The sequence below is a fragment of the Phoca vitulina genome, unplaced genomic scaffold (genome assembly GCF_004348235.1).
Source record: "Phoca vitulina isolate PV1807 unplaced genomic scaffold, GSC_HSeal_1.0 scaffold65, whole genome shotgun sequence".
In the NCBI taxonomy this organism is placed as follows: domain Eukaryota; kingdom Metazoa; phylum Chordata; class Mammalia; order Carnivora; family Phocidae; genus Phoca; species Phoca vitulina.
Window position 1 is genome coordinate 4,680,862 of NW_022589768.1, and position 25,401 is coordinate 4,706,262.

A 25,401-nucleotide genomic window follows, 5' to 3' on the forward strand; every position below is an offset into this window, starting at 1 on the left:
GACTCTTCCCTGCACTCATGAAGTGGGAAATTTAAATGTTAAACAGGAAAGGGGTAAGTAAATTATGTTGATTTGAAAATGATTACAATAATTGAAAATGAGGATTTAGGGGCTTTGTAGAGACATGGAAAATGTCCAGATATAACGTTAAGTAGAAAAAAGTAGGGTACTGGGTGCCTGGGTGGCTCAGTCGGTTGAGCGTCTGCCTTCAGCTCAGGTCATGATCCCAGGGTCCTGCATCAGGCTCCCAGCTTCTTCTTCAGCCTCTGCCTCTGTCTGTCTCTCATGAATAAATAAAATCTTTAAAAAAAAAAAGTGCTGTACAAAATCAGAGGCAAAGTAGTGCTAGTCACACCTGAATGAATCCCAGCTTTGCCCCCTTATGAGCTCTGTGGCCTAGGGAAATTACTCAACCACTCTGAACCTCCAAAAGAATAGCAGTATCCACCTCATAGGATTGTTTTGTGCCTACATAAGAGAATGAAGGTGAGAATCACACCTGTCATGCAGAAATGTTCCACTTCTGTTATTATCATAATCATATTTATCTGTGAACTGAACAAGAGTCCAGTTGGAAAAGCAGTTGGAAAGGACTGAAAACTGATATACAAAAATGAAAACAACTGCAAAAGTAGGATGGAATTATAAATACGCACGTTTTTTATTTTCTCTAATAATGAGATGTCATTTTCCAATGAGAGAAAGGCATTTTAAATAGGGACCTCAAAAAAAAAAAAAAAAATCCTATTCTTGGGACCTGGCTCTTTCAGTTTGCTCTTTCCTCCAGAGGGGCTCAAGGCTCCCAGCACCTAGTTTCCTAAGACTGCTGTGGCATCTGTTGGTGGACAAGGTCAAGAACAGCCTGGATCCCTTGGAAAAGACGAGGGTGGGGTGGAGGGGTGATGACACAACACATTCTAGAATCTAGAACATCCTGCTTTGCTCAGAGCAGACCCTGAGAGAACTTTGTAGCTACCAGTTGAATTAGATTCTTTCATTCACATGTGCATACGGGCATGCATTCACTCACTCATTCGAACACTCTTTGGACTGCTACTGTATGCAAGGAACTGTGCTAGGAGCTTTTAAAGAATTAGACTGACCCACTGGATGAATTTAGAACAATCTCCATTACGTAAGTGAAAAAAGCAAGCTTCAGAACACTGTGCATAGAATGCTACCATTTGTATTAAAAATAGATATATAAATATACATATTTATAAACTTGTAAATGCATAGAATTGCTCAGAAAGGGTACACAAGATCTAGATAACAGTGATTAATTCTGGAGGCAGGCTGGGGAACTGAAGGCTGACCTCCAATAGGAAGCTTACTTTGCACTGTATATTCTTTTGTATTGTTTGGATCTTACCATGTATGTGTATTAATTTTTCAAGAAAAAGAAAAACAGTAACAAAAAATTTTTAAAACAAGTAAAAGAAAGTGTGCCCAGAGCTGAGGATACAGTGGCGAACAGAGCAGGCAGGGGGTTCCTCTGTCTCGGGGAAGGCAAAGTCTGTCGAACTTGCTAAGCCACAACTGTTAAGTTTTCAAAACCAGACTGTTTACATAAGTTAGGGGAACAGTTCTTTCTACACCAATTATAGTAATTCGGCACATCGTTGTACAGAGATAAAGCAGTTGGAAAATAAATACTAGTCATTTGTCAAGCCTGAGAGTGTATTAAGTTGTAGTTTCTACAAGGGTGGGGAGCTTATCTGTTTAACTTGATCAGTAGAGCGTTCACTCCAGCTAACGTGCACATAAGCACTTGTTACAGCAAGCATGTGCTGATGATAACAAATGATAGGATAGCACACCCATTATAAACATCTTACGAAAAGAGCAGAAGATATTGGACCCTGAGGGAACCATGTTTTCTGGGATGCCCCCGCAAAATGATGGTCTCAAAGGCAAGGTCAACCCCAAGGTAAATGAAAGGTCACGGGAACACCTCCCCTGCTTCAGACCGTTGGGCACGGATGTTTCGCGCAGGGTTCTCCTCGGGCTGACGAGGCACAGGACTCCAAGGAGAACCTGGCACTCCGGGGGGCACCCCAACCACCGGGGAGGGAGGAAAGCCGGTGTCTGGGTGGCTGCAAAGTGCTGACAGGCTGGGAGCCAGCCAAAGCGGCCGGGCCACCAAGACAGCACGGGGGTGCCGCCGTGGACTTTAGAACCAGACGGGCCTGACTCGGCACCGGCACGTACCGGCCGCCCCGCAGGTTCTCTGTTCTTCTCCGTGAGACGGAGGGGGGGTAACCGGGAGATCCTCGTGATTACGAACATCACGGCAAAGTCCCTAGCAAGATGCAGGCCGCGCAAGCAGGGCCGACGTGCTGTTTGTTGGCGTCACCGCGGCCGCAGCGTGGCCGGGCCCGCGGCATCCGCGTCCACACCCACGTCCACGTCCACGGCCGACGGCTGGGAGGGGGAGGGGGGTGTGCACTCCACCCCCCGCCCCTCCCCGCGCGCCCTAAAGGCAAGAATCCCTCACATGCCTAGGGCGCCTCCACGCTCGCCGTCTCACGAAGCCCGGGGAGCCAGCTGCATGGGAGTTCCTAGGACTACCTGGAAGGGGGGCGGGGGGCGGCGGTGAAGTGAGGGGGTTTGTTAAGAGCCGGTTAAGGGCAGAATCCAGGCTGTGCCCCAGGTCTCCCGGTGAGTAGCTGGACATTCTCTCCACTCCGCACCATTCCCAGGAAAGAGCGGCGGACCCGGGTCGGCGCGGCGGTGCCCACGTTCACCGTCCCCGTCCCTCCTCCCCCTACTGCTGCTCGGGAGCAGGAAGAGATCCGACAATCCATCCCAAACCCTTCTCAGGGCCTCCTCGGCAGTGTTCCCGTGAACGGACCATGCGGTGCGGGGTGGGCACCTGCAGTGGAATTAGGAAAGGGACGACAGCCAAGATGGGGGGAGCACAGGCCTGGCAGGCGGCCTCACCGCCTGCTTGGGACAGAGGGCCACGGCGGCCTTGCCCAGTGTAGCAATCCTTAAACGGCAGAGTCTGACACTGAGGCGAGCACTAAGCGTTCTCAGGGCCATGAGCATTTCCACTCAAAATCTGGCATTGGACGAAAAGAGAAAATGCACTTTTTTTTCTGTTGTGGAAAGGTCAGGTGTATTTAACTGACTTAACAATTTACAATCGCTATTCAATGCCTTCCTTGAAAGAGCACCTCTAAGAACTCAGCCAGCACGCACTTGCCTTTGCTGCACTAGATCCTGCCGGGCCCAGTGGCACACCCCGCCGTGCAGGGCTGCAGTAGCAGCCTGGGTCGGAGGTCAGAGGACACCTCCACACGGCCTGCCCCTTGGGCTTGGTCAGGCCCGAACTCTGCCACCGGTGGAGAGACAGCCCAGCCTCCCCAACCCAGATTCTGCCGCACCCGAGAGCTCCCGGTGGGAGCGGCAACACCGGGACCTCGGCGAGATAATCCTAGAATTCCTCCCTTCTACCCCTCCCACCACCACCACCGGTAAAGGTTCTCTTAGGAGGAAAATCCATTTGTAGGAAAGATGGGGGTGCCCAGAACATTTCAATAGGCCCTAAGCCAAAGCTGCTAGCCCGGGGGAGGCCTTGCAGGGGCCCCTTGACCAGTATTAGGACCCTCCCCTCACGCCCTTAGGAGGTCTCTAGAGGACCGAGGACCGAGCTCCTGGTTTCCTAAGCACAGCTCCAGAATCTAGAGCGGACCTTCCTCGGACAGTAGGCACCGTTGCTCTCCCTCAGAGACGGGACAGTGAGGGAAGTCTGGGAGAGACTGAAGTGGAGCAGGGTAGGGCCAGGCTCACCTGAAGAGGAATACAAGAGCCCACCTGCATGGTCAGAAGATTTTTTATTTGAAATATAGTCTGAGCAACATGAGTGTAGCCAGAGGAGGAGGGGCTGACCTGCCTGAGGCAGCAGCCTCTCTAACGGCACAGGAGCGAGAGAACAAACATTCCAAGGTCTGGGCGCCCCCGGCCCCCGGCCCCCGGCCCCCGGTCCCCGGTCCCGGGCAGCACAAGGACGCACAGCGCCTCGGGCCGGGCTCCGCCTCTCGCCGCCTGCCTGCCCCGCGCGCTGCCCGCTCTCCGTCCCGAGCGGCGGCGCTGCAGAACTCTCTCCCACCCACGGACAGGAGGAGCCAACGTGACACCTCGTTCTCCAGGACTATTTCGGGGGAGAAAGAGTCAGAGAAGACAGGAAGGAAGGCAAGGTGATCAAGGGCCCTCACCGAGCCAGCCCGGGTACCTCAGCCCTTCTCCGGCTCTGCGGGCAGGAAGGAGAGCTCCGAGGAGACCCCCGGCTGAGGGCAGCACCCGGGAACCTCCCAGAAGAGCACAGCGCTGAGGGGCTTCAAGCCGAGTTGACAGCGTTGGGGCCGGGCCACGTAAGCAGCCTGGGGTTGGAAGGACACGGACAAGAGTTGGGGTACCAAGAAGCAGCACAAAGCCATAAATAACAGAAGCAGATTCAGAGCTGTGAGGGTCCTGGGCGACCACACATTTCCCAGGGCTGGGGGACACCCGGCACCCGCAGCTCAGGGCAGACACTGCTCCAGGGCACGGCCGGCCGCACTCACACCGGCGCGGGGCCTTCTCTCTCCCACTGTCCCCGCGGCGGGGGGGGACGCCGGGGCACCACCCCGACCGCACGCACTGCAGAGCCTCCGGTCACAGCTGAGGGGACGGTGCGTGGCTGTCCTGGTCCTGAGAGGCCTGTGGGTGACTCTGAGCATCCTGGGCACCGTCCTCCTCAGAAGCCGGGCCTAGTGATCTCGCCTCTGGGTCGCCCAACAAAGGCTCTCCGGCACATTCTTCCAGTCCGTTCTCCCTGGTCTCCATGGACACCTCCTCCCCGGAGCCCTCGTCTGGCTCCGCCTCCTCCTCCTGGTCTCTCACCTTGTGGACGATGAAGAGGTGGCGGCTGAGGGAGCCCGCAGAGGTGTAGCAGAGGCCGCAGAGGAGACACTGAGCCGTGGAGCTGTCCGCCTGGTGCTGAGGTATGTGGCTCTGAAACTCGAGCCCCGAGTCTGTGGCAAAGCTGCATTTCGCACACTGGAACAGGGACTTGTGCCTTTTGGTAGAGGAGACCGCCGCGCCACTGCTGCTGCCCGGAGCGTCCCCGGCTCCGCCGCCTGGCCTCTTCAGATGGCTCACCTGCAGGGGAGACAGCGTGAGCCGGGCCGCGGCCCAGGCCGGAGCCCCAACCGGGACGCGCAGAACCACCGCCGGCCACGCTCGGCCCCGCCCTGACCGCGGCTTTACGTCTGGTGTCTTTCAGGTTTTCCCGCGTGCTCGCGTTCTGTCTCATGTAACGGATGCATGCGGCGCCACATCCCAAAGCTATGGGAAGGGCAGAGAGAAGATGAAGTCCCTCTTAGCCCACTCCCCAGGCCCGCTCTCCCTGAGGTCCCTCCCAGAGCCCGTCTGTGCACGCACAGAGAGACAACTGTGTCTTTGACAAAATGAGAGCATTACACGCACACTCCCCTTCACCCTGCTTTTTCTAATTGAGGACATGTGTTGGCCGCTGTCTCTGTGAGGGTTCGTTCTCCTAACAGCAGCACTGACGCGTCAGAGGGGTGAACGGTCCCCTCTGGCCGACACGGAGTTGCGCTCCCTCACTGCTTACGGCACACAGCCCTGCAGTGCGGTGCACGGACCTCTTCAGGCCCCAGGCCAAAGATGTAGGACAGATAAATCCTAGGGACGGAACTGCTGGATCAAAGGGCATGTGCATCTGGAGGGGGTGGGGTGTGCATCTCAATCACAGACAGATGTCGCCAAAACGTCAGCAGACACCCCACCTGCTGTGTGTGAAAGGGCTTCTGCCGACCAACGCCCTTTTCCCAGTAGCCAAGAAGGAATGCCCTGGAACTCCAGGCAGCCCTCAGAATTTCCCAGACACGACTGACCCTCTGAGGAGCAGCCCTCCCTACCATGGGGTGGGAAGAGCCTGCCGTGAGGAGGGGAAACCATGCTGTTCCAGAAGTTCACCAGAAATGGGACGAGGGCATGGAACAGGGATGCTGTCGTAGAACGAGGGTCAGGATCCCAGGAGTCTAGGCTTGGCTCCTCCCGTAGCGAGTGTGCATGTGTGAGAGAGAGACACACACGCACGTGTACACACTCAGGTGAGCACTGCCATCCTCAGCCCCCCTTGCACCCCCCGCCCCGGGACTAGAGGGGCAGCCTCAGGATGGCATGTGTGAATCCACTCCAGGGTCCACACAACAGGTCATGTGGCTAAGGAAGGGATCACAATGACAGGAAAGCCTCGGAAAAAAAGGCTAGCGGGCTGTCTCCCAGGGCTCTGTCCCTGTCCTTTACCTGTGTGCGGTCCCCAGGGGGGTCACACAGGACTGGAGAATGAGCCACAGTGAGGGAAGCTGTCACTGCTGCTTGCTCAAGGGGCTCACGGAGCGGGCCGCTCCAGGGGCAGGGCCACACTCACCTGAGGGGAATGTCCGCCCGGAGGTCTGACTTTGGACGTCTGGCTCAGATCAGGGCTCCTGATACCATGCATAAGGCTGATGTGGCTCTCCAGGAGGGAGGGCCGAGGAAAGCTCGGGCTGTCCTCTGTGCAGTACCTGCAGGGGCACAGCCCGAAGACAGGGTCTGAGACGGCAGGCCCCAGGGAGCCCAGCGGGGCCGCACGCACCCGACAGGGAGCCGAGGTGCACGCTGCTTCTGGCTCCCGGGGAGAGAGTCTGGAGCAGGCGGAGCGCTGGCTGGGGGGTCATCAGGCTGGCCGGGTAGTGCTGGGCACTCCCCAGAGACATGGAGCTGGCAAGCCAGCCAAGGTGGCAGACAACAGCAAGTCAGAATATTTGTCCTGGCCCTGAGCCATGATCTCACTCTCCGCTCCCTGATATCACTGCCCAGAGGCCCAAGGGCTGGGCCGGCGGTCAGCAAGGAAGAGGCCAGGGTGTGTCTGAAGCACAGACACGACGTCGAAGCCTCTTGGCCACACAGGGCACATGGTCCCATCACCATCACCATCACTCCTCCCAAACCTCAGGGCTGGTAGCGCTGAGCGGCAGTGCGGCCCAGGGTGGGGGAGGTAGGAAGGGGGAGGCTCAGGGGCCACCAGGGGCTAGAAGCTGGTTCCCGACCGGCCCTGCCTCCTGACTGAGCATCTTTCCATGAGAAGCTCGCTTCTCTCTTGCTTCCGACCCCTGATCTCACAGCAGAGAAAAGCCCCAGCGGTGCCGGCGACAGTCTTTTTGAATTTCAGGCCTCCTGGCTCCCACCTCCAGGCACTCACCCACAAGTATAGACTTTCTTCACTGTGTCGTGGTTGTTGCGGATGTGTTTGCGCAGGCTGTTGGGGGTGTGGAAGGACTGTTCACACTGCCGACAGGGGTACCGCTTCAACGTCTACGGGAGACGACAGGACGCAAAGCATCAGAACTACAAGGCCATTCCCGGTGCAGCTTTCTACTCGGGCCATGTAGGTGGAAAGACCTCAGCATCTGTGGTACCCACCCTGCCCAAGGCCCTGGGAACCCTAAGGGGCCAGCCACATAAGGGGGCTCTGACCCACAGGACAGAAGTCCAGAGTCTGGCACCGCCTGGTGACCACGTGAGGACACTTACCCGACCGTGGCTCTTCTTCATGTGGGACACATAGTTCTCCCGATCAGGAACCCACTCCTGGCACTCCTGACAGGTCCAGCCAGTGTTCCTCAGCCGGGGCCTGGCCTCAGCCCTGCGATGGGCCTCAGGCCTGCCCCAGCGGCTAGAGGACAGGGAGCTGCCCCGAGCAGCTACGCTCGTGGCTGGGGGCTCGGTGGGAACTCGAGAGCCAGGGCGGCTTGAGGACGTGTCCGATGAAGACTGGAGGCTTGACAGCTCGTCCACGTTTCGGGGAACACCGTGGGTGCTCTGGGGATGGGGAGAGCGATTACTGACTGGGCAAGGGGAAAGATGCACAGAGTCAGACCCCCGGCCTGAGGCGCGTGCCCTCCTCCCCAGCCTCTGTCCCCAGGGCACCCCACCTTGACATGTTGCATCAACTCCGGCTTCTGCAGAAACAAGAGTGGGCACTCGGGGCACTTGAAGACGCCCACCTGCGTCTTGCTGGCATTCTGGTAAAAATGCTGCTGAATGTGCCTCTTCTTGTTGAAGACCATTTCACAGGAGCACTTATAAATGAGCCTGGAGAGACAAGGCCCAGGGCGTGAGGTGGCCAGGCTCTGTGCGCAGAACCTCCACCCCATCTCTGCTCTCTCTGAACCAGGGTCGGGTTTGGGAAAGCACTACTCTAAGCCAACGTGGCTACTCCCCGGCCTCGGGATGCCTTCAGTGAACCCCAGGCCGCCTGCCACGGCTCCCTGGTCTGTCCCAACACCTTCCCCAGTACACCCAAGCCACTCCACTCCGGCCCACAGGCCTCCCGGCCCTGGGGCTCACTCACTGGGAGGGTCTGTGAGGCTGGGTGGGGTGCTGAGTGGCGCTGTGGTCCGCGGTGCTGCTGGCAGTCTTGAAGGCCATGGGGCAGAATGCACATTTGTGGAAAACCTGGCAGTGTCGCTCCTGGATGTGGCTTTTCAGCAAGGCCAAGGTCAGGTGGACGACCCCACAGTGGATGCACCTGGATAGGAGTGGTGGGGTGTGGGAGGCGTGTCAGACCTGGAAGTAGTGCTGGAAGAGGAGGGACGGAGGGCAGGAACACAGCCATCTCGGGGGCCCTCTCTCCCCCTCCATCCTCCACACGTACATCCTGAGAGCCTGTCTGCCACCGTCTGGCACAGTACGGTCACCAGGGTCCCCCAAGCCCGAGGCTATACCTGGGAGAGAAGGGGGAAGAAACCCACCCCACCCCTCACTGGCCAGAGAGAAGCTGGTGGGAATGGAGAGGGAGGGGAATGGTTCCAAGACGACATAAACAAAACCCTCCGAAGTGCGACACCACTGCGGGGGTCCAAGAGGAAATTTCAGGAGGAGGCCACGGAGAGCGTGTGCCTTCCCACAGGCTGGTAGTGAGTGGGCGGGGATGGCCACTGCACGCAAAGTGCGCTTGGGAAGCGCTGCGCTCGCCCGAGCCACGGGTACAGTAAAGCACGCGGCCTCAAAGCCCTGGGAGGAATCCTCCCGAGGGGCACTGTCCAGGGCAACTTGTGGTGACAGCAGGTATGTTCCGTACTGTCCTGGCCACGTGGCAATTTAAATTAATAAAATACAATGGCCAGTCACACTGGCCACGTGTCTGACGTGGCCAGTACCGTTCTGGGCCACGTAGCTCTGAAGTGTCGGAGCACCTCCCTCGTGGCACCGCGGATAACTTTTTACTTCTTTTTCCCCCAGGTTGTATTTTCCGAGCTTTGTTTAGCAGATATATCACTTGTAGCGTGTATGAACTATCTTAAACCATTTTTTCCCGAGACTGAGGCATGGTGGACTCTTCCGCCAACTTCACAGTCTCCCTCTATAAATCTGGCCTTCCCTTTCCTCAGTCCCATGAGCCTATGTGACCTCCACGCCATCCTCCATCCACTCCGGGACCTAGACTAGACCCTCTCACACGTTCGTTTTTTCCTCCTGCCTACACACACACCCCCGTCTCCCCTCTGTGAGAAAACACCTTCCCTGCGCCCAGCCATGCCCCTCGAGGTAACTTTGAGCTCCCTTTTGTTGCAGTATTGCCTTGAACCCGTAACCCTGACATCCCAGTAAGCACGAGAGGCTGTTGCTTTACTGAAGAAAAGGACATGCCTTCACTTAAAAATTCTTTGACTCCCAAATACAGCCCTTCTATTCACTACATGACCCCGTTTTCACAGTCCACCTACATCATCACAGAATCCTGCCTGGTCTTTTTTTGTTTTTCCTCCTTTTCTGTGTATTGGGGGGTGGGGGGGTTGGAGATGGAACCCCCTTTGCAAACGTAATTAGCTACGAGGAGCAGCCCACAGAACCAGAAAGCTGTTTGCAATGACCTCTGATGTGCACTCATTACTAAATTTGTACATGCTTTAGAGTTTCTATACAAGCTACTCAATTATATTTTCTTTTCTCTCCCGCTAAACAAAATAGTGACCAAGCTCCAGCACACAGAAGTACTTCTACACCACAAGGTATTGTGAGGAGAAAATAAAATCTACGTATTTCCAAATTCATCCAAAGTGGTCAAGTACACCTGATATGTGTAAAGAATCTTAAGTGGCCTTATTTGTGCAGTCTGACCAAACTTCAGCAGGGGCAATATAAATATACTCTTCAAAACTGCGGCTAAAAACCCATTCTATGTACTGAAGACACATTCTTCAAAGAAATCTCACGGAAAGTGAGAACATAAAGGGGTAAAAGAACACACACCAAGTCAGTGAAAGACTGAGTCAAGTATGGTTTACAAATTGATGAAAACGCGTGCAGAAGAGAAATCTGACCCCATGACACAACTCTTTACCAATTTTTTAAGAGAAAATACACAATTATAGAATCACATGCTATGAAATACATAAAGTTTTAGAAAAGACAAAGAGGAGTAAAATACGTAATTGTCCTAATAATCACAAATAATAAAAAAATGACATATCACTAAGAACAGTCTAAACTTGCTCCTTTATGACATCACTGGCCACTCTCCAAACTTTCAACAAAGATCAGAATAACTTACACAATTCTGAAATTTATATATAATGTATATACACATTTTACATGAAATACATACACACAAAACATATATAAAATGTACTTTGACTATGTCTTCAAGAAAAGCAAAAATAACACAAAACAAAGTAAGACTGTAAGACTCTGTAGTAGAACTCAATGAAACGGAGCATAGGTACACTCTGAGAATTCACTGAAAAGTAGAATACCCACAGAATGGGAGGAAATATTTGCACATCATGCATCTGACCAGGGACTTATATCCAGAATATACAAGGAACTCTTATAACTCAATAGTAAGATAATAAATAACCCAATTTAAAACTGGGCAAATAGACATCTCTCCAAAGAAGATACCCAAATACCGAACAGAGAAGATGCTCAACACCATGAGCCACTGGGAAAATGTAAATCAAAACCATAACGAGACGCCACTTCACCCCCACGGGGACGGCCATCAGCAGAAGTCAGACAGTAACAATGCCAGCAAGGATGCAGAGAAATAAAAAATCTCATCTGCCCGCTGGCAGGAACATAGAAATGGTACAACCACTTTTGAAAACAGTCTGGCAAGTTCCTCAAAAAGTTAAACAGAGTTACCAGTTGATCCAGCTCTTCTACTCCCAAGTATCTACCCAAAAGAATGGAAAATATGTGTCCACACAACTGATGCATGAATGTTCATCAGGGGCATTATTCATAACGGCCAAAAGGTGGAACCCCAAGTGTCTATCAACTGGTAAACGGCTGAGCAAACTGGTATCTACAGACAGGGGAATATTATTCAGCCGTAACAAAGGAGTGAAATGCTGACATATTACAATAGCGATGAATCTTGGCTAAGACTACATATTCTATGATTCCATTCCCGTGAAATGTCCAAAAGAAGCAAATATATGAGGCAGAAAATAAATTAGTGGTAGCTGAGGCATGGGGGAATGGAAGGGTTATGAATATAGAGTTTCTTTTGGAATGATGAAAATGTTCTAAAATTGGTTGTGGTGGCTGAACAACTCTGTAAATACACTAAAAACTGTTGAATTGTACACATTACATGGGTGATTGTATGTGTGTGTCTAAATAAAGCTGATACAAAAAAATATATGTGAATAGCTGAAGATCTTAAGCACAACCAATACTGTACTAGTGTATCTGTCTTCTCAGTTCAACCACGGGCCACTGAAGATTTTAATGTCAAGATCTCCAGTAAGCCCTCTGGCTGAATCACATTACACTCTTCTCTAACATTCCTTACAAAAAGGCTTGACAGGGGCATCTGGGTGGCTCAACTGCTTAAGCATCCAACTCTTGGTTTCAGCTCAGGTCATGATCTCTGGGTCCTGGGATCGAGCCCCAAATCCGGCTCCCCGCTTAGGGGGTAATCTGCTTCTCCCTCTCCCTTTGCCCCTCCCCCTGCTCCCTCTGTCTCTCTCTCTTAAATAAATAAATCTTAAAAAAAAAAAAAAAGGCTTGACAAAGTGAATTGCTTTTGAGACACTATGTTTCTTTTTATTCTTACAGATGAAAGTAAAATAAAATACTGAATTAAAAGACCAAGGCGCCTAGGTGGCTCAGTTGGTTAAACGTCTTCCTTCAGCTCAAGTCATGATCCCAGGGTTCCTGGGATTGAGCCCCACATCGGGCTCCCTGCTCAGCGGGGAGTCTGCTTCTCCCTCTACCCCTCCTCCTTGCTCATGATCTCTCTCTCTAATAAATAAATAAAATCTTAAAAAAAAAAATGCTATGAATCTATCTGTGTCATTGGAAATTCCTTGGATTCAAAATTCAAAGATAAAAATTTAAGTACTGCTTGCATTTTTAGTGGATTGGACTTGATCTTGGAACTAGCAGCACACGCTTAAGTCACAGTTGGAAAGGTATTTTCAAATGTTACACAATACTGTAAAAACACACGTTCAGGTTGTTTGGTTTAAAAATGTGGCCGGGGTGGTGGGGGGCACCCAGTTGGCTCAGTCGGTGGAGCCTGCGACTCTTGATCTCGGGGTTGTTGGTTCGAGCCCCATGTTGGGGGTAGAGATTACTTAAAAAAACAAGAAAAACAGTGGCCTGGGATGCTGCCAAGCAATGCTCTTCTGCAACCCAGTGGCAAGGACTTTGAATAGCCCATCTCTGGTTTGTCCTGTTTCTCCTGCACTTTAGGGTCTCCATTTCCCATAACATGCAAAAGAAGCTAGTCTGCATTTGGAAGTGCTTACACCGGGACAGAAGCCTGGGAGTCCCCACAGCCCCTCCCCACCCCTCCACCCTGTCTGCGAGCCACCATCAAGCTTTAATGCCTCGACTCCCTAAAGCTCTCCCAGATCTACCTTCTCTCCATCCCCACAGCCGCCGTGCCTCAGCCGGAGCCCCCAGCCTCTCACCTGGACCATCACACTCGCCTCCCCACCAGTCTGGGCTCTCTCCTCTCCAACACATGTCAGCTGCCCAGAGCCATCTTCCTGAAGCACGGGTCTAGCCAGACACTCCCCTGCTCCCCTGCTCCAGATCCATCTGGAGCCCCTCACTGTCTACTGGAGAAAGTCTAAGTGTCTGCCAAGGACTACAAGGCCTCGCCTGGGCCTGGCCCTACCGATGCCCTGGCCTCATTTCCCACCCCCACCCCGAGTTCATCTCCCCACCCCCCAAAATGTTCATCATTCCTGTAACCTTTTGTGTGCACTGACATCCCTGCCCATACCCTTGCCAGACATGCTCTCCCCCTTTCTCTTGCTGGAAAACCTAACTCCTCTGTGAGCTTCCCTGACCACCCCTACTGTGGGGCTTACCGCTCTGCGTTACCGTCACTCGCGCGGTCCGCGACCCACCACACTGAAGCCCCTGACGGCGGCAGCTGTGTCCCAATCCCCTCTGTATCCTGAGTGTCCGGCACAGCGCTACAGATCATGACAGGTACTCGAAAAGAAAGTGATTCAATGAACTAAATCAATATTTTTTTTTAAATACTAAAGAGAAGAAAACCTTACTAAATTTGGACAAAATTAATTTTCAGGTGTGAAAGTGATAACGTAAAAAAAAAAAACATCAGAAGATGTAGAAACTCCCGACTGTAGTAGATCAGTAAAGGGGGTCTCACCGAGTGGCTGTAAAAGTTAGAGATCAATGTGTTTGGGAGGGCGTTTTCCTCCCCATTTTGATCTTTTTCCTGAAAATGACCTCTTGCCTACATTTATTTGACGTGTGGAGGAGACTCAGTTTAAAAGTTCTCTTGGTTTTACTATGAGGCTGATCATTTTTCCATTTTCAGGTTGTGCTTGTTTCTCACAAACTGACAAAAATTCATCAACGTAAAGATACTAAAGCCCTTTGCACCTTTCAGTTCCAGTTGTTAATGGAAATTGAGAACATCTGAAAGTACTGCAATCAGTAAATGTATTATTGTAATGGTACTTTAAATTTAATATGCCAAACACAGTAACTCTGTAAGCAAATTAACTTTATACACTTTTAAAAACCAAACTAATGCCCCCAAACCGTCCCTTCAAAGCTACTTTTTCATGTTTAATTCTTTTAACTCCTTATTCTTGTCCCCTTGCCTCTTCCGGTTCTCTAAAAATAAGAACACCTATCCAAATGCCAACTACCTTCCTGTCTCACTAGGCTGGGCCCAGGCCCCTTAAGACCAAGGCTCACCCTGAAATGAGCTCGGCCCCAGGAAAGGCCCGGCCACTGGGCCGCCCCGGACAGCACGCCAGGCAGCACTCACCTGTAGCCCACCTTGCGGGCATAGTGCAAGCAGTTTTCCTTCACGTGGGTCTGGAAGTAGGCGGAGCGACAGAGGGCCCCACACTCCGGGCAGCAGTAGGGCGACTTGTGGGCGTGGATCCGCTGGTGGGCGCAGAAGCTGCACTGGTTAGGCAGCAGCATCTGGCACACCTGGCACGTCTGGGAAAAAGCACCAAGAAAGCAGGTCACGCAGGCGCCACAGGGGCCGCGAGCTCGCGGCTCTCCAACCACAGCGGGCTGGCCTTCCTAGAACGGGGGTCAGAATAGCCACCCCCCCAACCATGCTCTCGTCCGCCCTCCCAGGACACCCGGCACCCCCAGGCCTCGTTAAAAGTATTGATCCACCCAAGCAAGCTCTGCCTCTCACCTTATTCATCAGAGACAGAACTGATGCTATGTTTCCAAAGATCAGTCCTGCTTCTAGGACTGTGAGTGCTCCTTCCCTCAGGCTTAGCAGACCAGCTTTTCCTTTCCAGGGGCCAAAGGCACTTCTTCAAGTCTCAGACCCCACGCCACTGCCAGACCCCCCAGGCCCTCCGCCCCCGCCCAGCAGAGGCAGATCCTGCTGGACACCTCTAGTCTGGTGGCTCAGGGACTTCCGGAGCAGACCTGATGGGCCCTCAGCAGCCCCCAGGGCAGGTGGACGGAGTGGTCTTGCCAGTGTCCATGCCCTCAGCCCTGCCTGCCCATGCGGGGCTGTGCCGAGCCGCAGCTGACCACATGTGCCCACAGAAAAGGGCGGAGTAGGCAACAGCTCCCTGGCTCCCAGACTCAGGAGAGGACCAGCGGGGAGAAGTCCTGCAGCCCGCAGCGCAGACAGCCGGGGGGGCGCAGCAGCCTGCGCGGGCACCTGCAGCAGCCCAGGCCCTGCTGAGTCAGAAGGGGCCCCTGTGCTCGCGCTTCCTGCGGGGGCCACTGACCTGGGCCCAGATGAGCGGCTTAGAGGGACAAGTCGTTGGGGAGGACAGGAAAAGCAAAATCCAGAACACGGGGCCTCTACAGGACACACAGCCCCGTTTTTTCAACAAATAGATTTCAAGGGAAAAACAGAGAGAAAAAGGAAACTTATAGATTAAAAGAAGTTCAAGAGAAATTTTCACATTGCAATGTATAGCACTTATTTGGACCCTGATTCAAGCAAGCCAACTGTAAAGAGAGAGGAGACAATCAGAGATACGTGAACACCAACTTGATAATGATAGTGGGACATTTGACACTTAGTATTAAGGTCTGATAATAATAAGAAATTACCATGATTATTAGTTTTGAGATGTGATGATACTATATCCATGTTTTTTGTGAGGAAAACCTCATATTTTATAGATACATACTGAACTATTACAGATGCAGTGATGCTGGGATTTGTTTAGAAATAATCCATGAGCTGGGAGGGATGGGTGAGAAAATACATAAAACGAGATGGGCCAGGAGTTGGCAATTGTTAAGGGAGGGTTTGTTATACCTTTCTGTCCACTTTTACATATGTTTGGGACATTCCATAATAAAAAGCCTTTTTTTTAATATATTACTTTGGGTGCACAACAGTAAGTACGAAAGGGGGGAGGATGACCCCACACACACACAGGCACACCTACACATATTTGCAAAACAGGAGCCATGCAGAGATAAACCACAAGTGAACAGAAATGGTCACTTATGGGGCAGGAGGGAACAGAGTGAAAGCAACAGGGACTTCCAAGACTTCAGGGAGGACCTTATCATGTAGTTTTAAGCTTGGAATCACATAAATGTTTTACATAGGTTTTTTTGTTTGTTTGTTGTTTTTGTTTTTTAATTCCAACACCTGTCACCAGGTCCAAGGTTTTGTTTTTAAGATTTATTTATTTGAGAAGGAGGTGGGGGGGAAGGTGGGGGCAGAAGGAGAGAGGAAGCAGACTCCACACTCAGCATGGAGCCCTGTGCACGGTTCAATCCCACGACCCTGAGATCATGACCGGAGCTGAAACCAAGAGTCAGAGGTTTAACTGACTGAGTCACCCAAGCACCCCCTGGGCCCCAGGTTTTAAAACTAGATAAAACTGGGACGCCTGGGTGGCGCAGTCGGTTAAGTGCCCAACTATTGGTTTCGGCTCGGGTCATGATCTCGGGGCTGTGAGATCAAGCCCCGAATAGGGCTCAGAGCTCAGCACGGAGTCTGTTTAAGATTCTCTCTTTCCCTCTCCCTCTGTCCCTCCCCCCCAGCACACGTGAAGGCATGCACATGCATGCACACTCTCACTCTCTTTCTCTCTCAAATAAATAAATCTTAAAAATATATATATAATTAAACTAGAAAAACAAAAACATTCCCTAAAAATTGAGAAACAGAAACTAAATAACCTAACAAGGTATCAAGTTGGTGACATAACCATATAGGAAAAAGACTTATTCGCAGTGACCTTTAAAATGCAGTATTTTGACTTATACATCCTTAATGGGATCTAAGAGCAGAAAGAACTGCAAATATACCCTCGACTTTATGTAGTTGTCCTAATGTTAAAAATAATATTGGTGGGCGCCTGGGTGGCTCAGTTGGTTAAGCGACTGCCTTCGGCTCAGGTCATGATCCTGGAGTCCCGGGATCGAGTCCCGCATCGGGCTCCCTGCTCTGCGGGGAGTCTGCTCCTCCCTCTGACCCTCCCCCCTCTCATGTGCTCTCTCTCTCATTCTCTCTCTCTCAAATAAATAAATGGAATCTTTAAAAAAAAAAAAAAAAAAAATAATATTGGTATTGATATTTCAAAATTTGTGTGTATATATGTATGTGTGGTAGGAAAATCTTAGGAACCAAGATTTTCAGTATAAAATCAGTTACATAAAAACTCCATAATTTTACATTTGAATACCAGTATAAACTCATGATTTTTCTTCCCCTTTTTTTTTAAAGTAGGCTCCACGCCTAATGTGGGGCTCAAACTCACAAACCCAAGATTACATGCTCCACCCCCTTTCTTCTTTTTAAAAACGTATACTTCTGGGGCGCCTGGGTGGCTCAGTTGGTTAAGCGTCTGCCTTCAGCTCAGCTCATGATCTCAGGGTCCTGGGATCGAGCCCCGTGTCGTCTCCCTGCTCAGCAAGGGAGTCCGCTTCTATCTCTCTCTCCCCCTGCTTGTGCTCTCTCTCACTCACTTGTTCTCTCTCTCAAATAAATAAATAAAATCTTTTTTAAAAAAATACATATACTTCTTGGGGCACCTGGCTGGCTCAGTCAGAAGAGCATGCAACTCTTGATCTCAGGGTCATGATTTCGAGCCCCACACTGAGTGTAGAGATTACTTAAATAAATAAAACTTTTTCAATAAATAAATAAATACAATAAAAACACATACTTCTCAGCTCTGGCCACGGCAGAGGCCTAGTACCAGATATACCCAGCAAGCATCTCTGGTACCCAGAATGTGATGTCTAAATACCATTCCTCACTGCAAGAAACCTGGCTCTTGAGACGGATGGCTGATTCCACATTTAGCACAAGAAATGTGCCCAGGACATCCTGTTGGGACTGAAAGTAGGGAAGCTTCTTAGGCTTCATGAGTTCATGTCCACAGGACGTAGGAGCCAGCCTGACAGAGCTCCACGACCAAAGACGAAACAGCCCGACCATGGAAAAGCGACTGACCCCAACATACCAAACATGTGAAAACCAAAGAGTTCATTGTAAGAGCAACAGAGGAGGCCACCTCATGCCCATTAGGGTGCCTACCACCGGAGGCAAGCAAACAGACAGACAAAACAGAAAATGACAGGTGTTGGCACGGATGTGGAGAAACTGGAACCCTTGTGCACTGTTGACAGGAATGTGAAATGGTGCAACCGCTGTGGAAAACAGTATTGGGGGGGTTCCTCAAAAAATTAAAAATAGAGTTACCATATGATCTAACCATTCCACTTCTGTGTACATACCTGGAAGAATTGAAAGCAGGATCTCCAAAAGATATTTGTACACCGTGTTCATAGCAGCATTATTCAAGCAATACCCAAGAGGTGGAAGCAACCCTAGTGTCCATCAACGGATGAGTAGATAAACAAAATGTGGTACAAACATGCAACGGAATATTATTCAGCCTTGAAAAGGGAGGAAATCCTATCACGTGCCACAATATAGGTGACCCTTGAGGACACTATGCCCCAAGTGCAATAAGCCAGTCACAAAAAGCAAGTACTGTATGATTCCACTATGTGAGGTACATGGAGTCAAATTCATAGAAACAGAAAGCAGAAGGGTGGTTGCCAGGGCCGGGGCGGGGGGGCGGGGGGAGTGGGAAGCTGTTTAATGGGTATAGAGTTTCAGTTTTGCAAGATGAAAAGAGTTCTGGAAATTAATTACAGAACAGTGTGAATGTACTTAACGCTACTGAACTGCACAGTTAAAAAATGGTGAAAATGGTTAACTTTATGCTATGTGTATTTTACCACAATTTTTTTTAAATAATAGAGAACAGACTCTTAATACACAATTTGAAACTATTAGGACATCAACTCACTACTGTAAAAACTGTTAACTAAGGGAAATAAATTAAGTATATATCCCATTTTCCAACATAAACTATATTTCAAAGTAACCAAATAGTGCTCATCGAAGAAGGAAAGATATTTTACACAGAACTCCAGCTAATAACTGAGAAAGAAATTATAAAATTACAAAACACCCTTCTTCAACTCTTAATAAAATTACTGACTCAAGGAGCAATTATTAATGAATATTAAAATAATTAGGTAAAAGATAGGGAACTTTACAACGAAGGGATCAGAACATCCCCACCTAAACATACCGATCATGCTTAGTATCATTAAAACTGAGACAATCTGGGACGCCTGATTGGCTCAGCCAGTTAAACGCCGCCTTCGGCTCGGGTCATGATCCCAGGGTCCTGGGATGGAGTCCCACATCGGGCTCCCTGCTCTCCCTCTGCCTGCCACTCCCCCTGCTTGTGCTCTCTGTTAAATAAAAAAAAAAAAAAAATCTTAAAAAAAAAAAAAACTGAGACAATCAAGGACTCTATGCCTCCCTGAAGTCATGAAATACGAAGAACATGATATTCCCCTCCGCAAAACTGCCTATTTCTAGTCTTTATTGCCAATTTCTGGTCGACAGATAAAATACAGGGTATTGAAGAATGAATTAATTGTATAAGGAAGCATCAGTCAAACCCATAATTATCCTGGAAAATTCTCAGGATGCACGAACCAGTGTCTTCAACAAATCAATGCTATGAAAACCAAAGTGGAGGACCTGGTGGGGCAGAGTGGGGAGTGGTATTGTTATAGACTGAGAAATTTAAAAGACAAAAACAAATGCTAACATGTGGTCCATATTTGGATCCTGATTCAAAACAAGCCCAACTATAAAAAGATCATTTTTGACATGAAAGGAAAACTTGTATATGGACTTGTATTAGATAACATTAAGCAAGTGTTCCTTTTGTTGGATGTGACAAGGACATTATAGTTAAATAAAAGCGTTAAGACCAAGAAGAAACTGTGCTGACAACATCCCAAAAAGGTGGCTGGGGATGGAGGAAGGGCCCCCCTCCAGCCCCTGCAGGGGTAGGGGTATCCAGGACAGGGGAGAAGTCGGAAGGCCTGCACGTGCTCCCTTGCAGTCCCTACGCCAACTAGATTGAAGCCCAGCCCGGCTCCATCCATCTACACCCTTTCCCCGCATATGGCCTGAAGCCTGGGTACTGTCTCAGGAAACTCAAGTCCACCAGCCAGCAAGGTTAGGTTTTGACCCCAGACCTCAAACCTTGTCCTTTCCCTGCGACTCTGAGACCACATTTGTTGGCAGGAGATTTTGTGAGGGATCTGCACTGGGCTGAGAGAAGCCTGACAGCCTTCCTGGGTCCCCTCTCCCTTTCCTGTCTGGGGGCCCAGCTCCCACTAGAGGAGAAGATGCAGGATGGGGGGGAGTGTCAGCCGAGGATCCTACACCCCAACCTCTGAGGGCTCAGATTTTAGAAGGCAGGTGAGGAACAGTGGAAAAACACCAAGCATGAACCTCTGCTGACAACGGTTCTGACCACATGACCTAGAAGAAGTGGTCAGCTATGTGGGGACAGCTAATGTGGGGGACAGCAAGAAGACTGAAGCCCCAGAGCGAAGGGCCAGGGTCGCCACACTCCATCTGACTCATAAGAAACACAATGCAAACTGAGGAGAGACGGCGAAGATGGGAGGGGACAGTGAGCCTACAGCTCCTCACAGAAGGACCACAAGCCACCAAAGTCCACCTCGTGTCTCCACCCCAACACTCCCCAGGCTCCACAACTGCCCTCCTCAAGTGCACTCTGCACTTTCCCGCACCTCTGTTCCCTACACCTGGAACACCCCCCCCCCCAACTTTTCTTGCAGGTCCAACTCAAATGGCTGCCACTGGGCACCTGCCCTCCGCCCCGAGTCACGGTGAGGTAGTCCCTCCAAGGCACTCTGTGCAACCACGTCTACAAGCCTTTCAGCCCCAAACGTAGTCTGCCTCCCCCTGTAGCAGGTGAGTGGCGAGCCCTGCCCGCGCTGAGCCACGCGAGGCCCTGGAGGAGCAGTGCGACGCCGCCCGCACCCCTGGGCCCGACGAGGGAGCCTCCCTCCACAGGGCGCGCACTCGGGACACTGGTGCAAAGCTCCTCGGCCACAGACAGGCATGCAGGCCCTGCTGCCCTAAGTAAAACGCTGCTTTGCTTTCCTCCCAGGCCTCTGCAGCCCCGGCTTAGGGAAGTTCAGGGAGGGGCGCGCTTGTCCGGGACGTGAAGAGAGTCACCTGGAGGAGGAGGGACAGAACCTTCTGGAGGCATGTCTGGAGGCCTACGTGCAGAGGACCTGGCGAGCACAGACAGCCACCGACGCGGACGGAGCCAAAGGGTCTGTTCAGCACAGACTGTCTTCAAAAACAAACCAAACCCAATCCCATCACGTAAGCGAGAATCGGAGCAAGCAGATCAGCGCGGCCGCCTTCCTAGAGCGGCGGGAAGGCAGGCGAAGAGGCCCCCGCAGCCTCTGCCACGGCCTGCAGGCCGGTCTGCTCGCCTTCCGCAGCCCTGCCTTGGCCCTACCGCAGTCTCCCCGCGGGGAACAACGCCGTACACACCGGTTCTGAGAGCACACACTGCAGGGCGGGGCGGGGGCGCACCCACCTCGGCCCCCCCAGTTCTCCGGGCACGTGCGAACCCGGCCGGAGCCTCCCGGAGACCAGGGGCGGCCCAGCAGAGACCAGCCCGGCCGGACAGGGGCCCCGCCCGCCCAGTAGCGGGAGCTCAGCGGGACGTGGGGCGTGGCCACAGGCACGGGGCGGCGGGCACGTCTTCAGAGTCGCCCCGAGTGGCGGGTGGGGGGCAGGGCCCTTCCCCCAGGAAACACCAAGCACGCCGCATTCCGGAGCGTCACTAACCATCAAGCCAGGCGTCTTCTTCTAAGACTCATTAGACGCCCCCGCATCAGGGAGCTTTTCTCCATGCCCAATCATGGAGCTGGCGCAAACCCGGGGGCTGACAGCCATCGCAGGAAGGGTCTGCTTACCAGCCCCTCGGTTTCCTCCGCCGTCCTCTGGAAATGGGCAGCCATAGCCATGTAGTCGCGTATCTGCCTGTGACATTCGAGACACTTGATTCCGTGCCGGATCAGCCTCACGGGGTCCGGGTAGAGCGGCAAGGCCGGGAGGGTTGGGCTGGCAGCGGCCGCAGCGAGGCCGGGCTTGGGGGAGGCGGGGGGCGCCGGGGCCGCTGGTGCCGGGGAGCCGGCGGGGGCCGACACAAACATCTGGTCCACGGAGATGGGCTTCACGAGCAGCTGCGAGCACTGCATGACCAGCCCCTTGCTCTTGTGGTCGCGGGCGTGCCGGAGCAGGCTGCACTTGTTGAAGAAGAGCAGCGTCTGCGAGCACAGCGTGCACAGCACCTCGATGTGGACGCTCCGCCGGCCGTAGTGCTGGCTCAGGCTCTTCTCTAAGGCAAACGCGTCCCCGCACTCCAGGCAGCAGTAGCCACTGGCCGGCACGTGGATCCTGCTGTCGGCGGGGGGGCTGAGATTTGGCGCGTAGAGGGGCACGGGGTTGGAGCTGTGGAGGACCTTGTTGAAGACCTCCACCACCAGCGGGGCGGCCTTCCTCACCTGGTGGACCAGGGGAACCGACATCTGCGGGAGCTGCGGCTGACTCCGCCGCTGCGCCGAGGACTTGGCCGTCACGGACGCGGCGACGCTGTGCGGGACGAGGTTCAGGTTGGCCAGGTGCACGGCCTTGGGCAGGAGGGTGGCGGGGGCCGGGGCGGACGCCTGCAGCGCCGCGCTCTGCTGTTGCTTCTTGCCGCTCTGCGCGCCAGGGGCAGCCCCCTTTGGGACCCGGGGCCCGGAGCTGCCGCACGGAGACGCCGCTTCACTGGCCTTCGGGGTGCCCTCGTCCCCTTTCTTGTCACCCTGGGGGCTCCCGGCATTTGTGCCCACCTCAGGAGAGGGCGCCACAGCCGGCAGGGCGGTGACCTCGTCCTCCGGCGCCTCGCTGGGGGCCTCCGCAACGGCACTCCCCAGAGGTGACCCAACGGGGGACTTACTGGGATCGTCAGGGTCCGGCAGGATCCTCGTGACCGTCCGTTTGATTTCCCCCGAGGACGTCTTAATGGTTTTGATTCTGACTTTGGGGATCGCTGGTGGGGAGCTGGCAGCCACTGAAGGGGAGCCTTTACCACTGCTATCACTGCAGATGCTCCGAGGGCTGTCCGATGGCTTGACGTTCTTTCTGGTGGCCTCCAGGGGGCTCCGGGGACTCTTTGGTGACTTGGGCATTTTGGGGCTACCTTTGGAGCCCTCTTTAGTGGGCCCCGAGGGGTCCTTTGCATGGCCAGGTTGATCCTCCTTGGCGACGCTGGCCACTCTTTTGGCCTGCAGGGCCACCAAGGCTGCAACACAAGAGGAAAGCTTGGAGTGAGCTGGCTTCAGGCGCTGCCTGGGGGGGACTGACGAGCAAGCGCCGAGTTCCAGGGCAAGCCCCTTCGGCTCTCCAATACTGTTGCTGGGGTGGCTGTTGAATTCCAAAGCTTCCCCAAAGAATCGACTGGCATCCAGCTCCTTGTGAGGCTCCCCCACCTTCTGCCCACCTCGCTCGTGTTCCTGTTGACTCCCCAAGGGCAGAGGTTCCGGCTTGGGCTCCTTCTTACAGAAGTGATCAAACATATGGAGCTCTGGGACCGGAAACTTAGCCAGAGCCTCCAGGACTGGGCCCCCCACAGGCCCACACCCAGGAGGGGGTGGAAAATAACTGTCAGAGTGCTTGGGCTTCATTCCAAACCCATTATCTTTGATGGCATCCTCAGGTTCTGGGCTGGAGATTGGACTGAACTGGTTAAAGGTCGGTAATGGCTCTGACTTGGAAGGTTCTAGCTTGCCAGGGAAACTCCTGGCACTGTCTCCGTTCATGAAAGTGGAATCAAACTTCCCACAGTTGTGGCCCAGGTTGTGGGGATCTGGAGGCAGGTCCGAGCCCCGGAATCCATTGTGTAGGAGGCTGGGAGCAATGTGGTCTTTCTCCGCTTCAAACGACTCCTGGCGGCTGGTGTTCTTGACAATGACACTCACGGCCGGTACATCTGAGGATGATCCTGAGTGAGACAAGGACACACTCTCATCCATGCACATGCCTGGAGGTTTGAGGGGACTCTCATTCTCCTCACTGGGGGTCTGGATGGCCTCCTTGGCATCGAGGCTAGTGGGGTCTGGGATGTCAAAGGCAGCCAGAAGGTCATCAAAATCTGGAGTTTTCATATCCCCCATGGCTGGATGCTGGCAAGGGCTACAACAGAAACAGAACAGAATCAGTGATCCCCAGGATCCCACTGGACTCCGTCCAGCACCATCTTCATCACACGAACACACACGCACACAGCCAGGATGCACATACATGACCCCCCCAGACTCTGGGAAGTCACACACCTGACTTTTACCCCAACAGGTTTCCAAAATGCTGGGGACATTGGGGGAGGGGTGGAAAGAGAAGTTTATATGCAGTGACAAGACCGCCTGGCCAGTCCTAAACATCAGTACCTGGAAATTCCTAGCTGGTTGCATGGCCAAAAAGAGAGAGCACTCATATCACACTCCCTCAATTTCTCAGGGACTATCAACACTCCCTAATCACACGTACTAGCAAAAAAACAATCACTGAGGGTTTCAAAAAAACAAAAACAAAAACAAAAAACAAGCATGGCTCAGCACCTCTTTTCTTCGGAAAACTTCTGATTCATAGATGAGACGTGGCTATAAATTCTGCTAATTTAACTCCTAGTATTTAATCATTAACTTTGTAATTTTGGTTTTTTGCTGGATGAATTCAACCAAATCCAAGATGATCTGCTATTACCAGGATTTATGCTAACTGTCTCATAAATAAACTCCAGCAAATTATATCATCTCCTAGGCCTTTTTTTCCCTCTAGTCAGTGTCTGCTTGATTCCTTCATTTTCACCTAAAACTGTTACTGGCTGGCGAATGGATCACTAAATGTGAGGGGCAGAGCAACTCTCAAAGCCCCACATGGTTATCAAATGGGCCAGGGAACAGCGTCAGGGAAACCCCAAATTTTATTTTAACTTAATAGACAAAGAAAAGAAAACCCAGCTGTTTCCTTCATGCTCTGGAGAAGGAGAACAACGGCACTACGGTGACAGAGGAAAGCCAAGGTCCTAGGAAAGAGGCCTCCCATCAGGAAATCACTGTAACGCTCAGCTAGCTGGCTCCAACCTGCTGGAAAGAGGAAGAAAAACCCCACCACCTCCCTTGTTCAGCCACGAATCCTCCAGCTGCTTCAGCATCCCAAAGCCTCACTTGCTTGCATATTTCTTGCCCTACACCTATACTGAAAACCTGTCTGGGTGCAGAATGACACTACTCTTTCAGAAAGCAGTACAGTGGCCCCACAGAACCAAACATGTGGCAAATCCTCAGGGCCAGGAACCCCAAGGCCAATGTTCTTATCCTAAGAACAAAAACCCCCAAAAGCTATACACAAAAGTATACAACATTATTAAAACAACACAAAAGAGGAGCGCCTGGGTGGCTCAGTCATTTAGTGTCTGC

At 52.3% G+C, this 25,401-nt stretch overlaps 1 protein-coding gene across 5 annotated transcripts in view; it reads right to left on the reverse strand.

Moving 5' to 3' along the window:
- Window positions 1-288: 288 nt before the first annotated feature.
- Window positions 289-25,401, reverse strand: part of ZNF592 (zinc finger protein 592) — a 53,461-nt gene continuing 28,348 nt past the window's right edge. For all 5 annotated transcript variants that reach the window (XM_032391907.1, XM_032391908.1, XM_032391906.1 and 2 more), the window contains 8 exons: window positions 21,856-24,118; window positions 14,327-14,505; window positions 8,408-8,584; window positions 7,989-8,148; window positions 7,588-7,875; window positions 7,256-7,368; window positions 6,443-6,578; window positions 289-5,145 (listed from right to left, as the gene is read on the reverse strand). In XM_032391907.1, the coding sequence (XP_032247798.1) occupies window positions 4,660-5,145; window positions 6,443-6,578; window positions 7,256-7,368; window positions 7,588-7,875; window positions 7,989-8,148; window positions 8,408-8,584; window positions 14,327-14,505; window positions 21,856-24,099 (3,783 nt within the window). In that variant the 5' untranslated portion in view covers window positions 24,100-24,118 and the 3' untranslated portion in view covers window positions 289-4,659. The remainder of the gene's footprint in view (window positions 5,146-6,442; window positions 6,579-7,255; window positions 7,369-7,587; window positions 7,876-7,988; window positions 8,149-8,407; window positions 8,585-14,326; window positions 14,506-21,855; window positions 24,119-25,401) is intronic.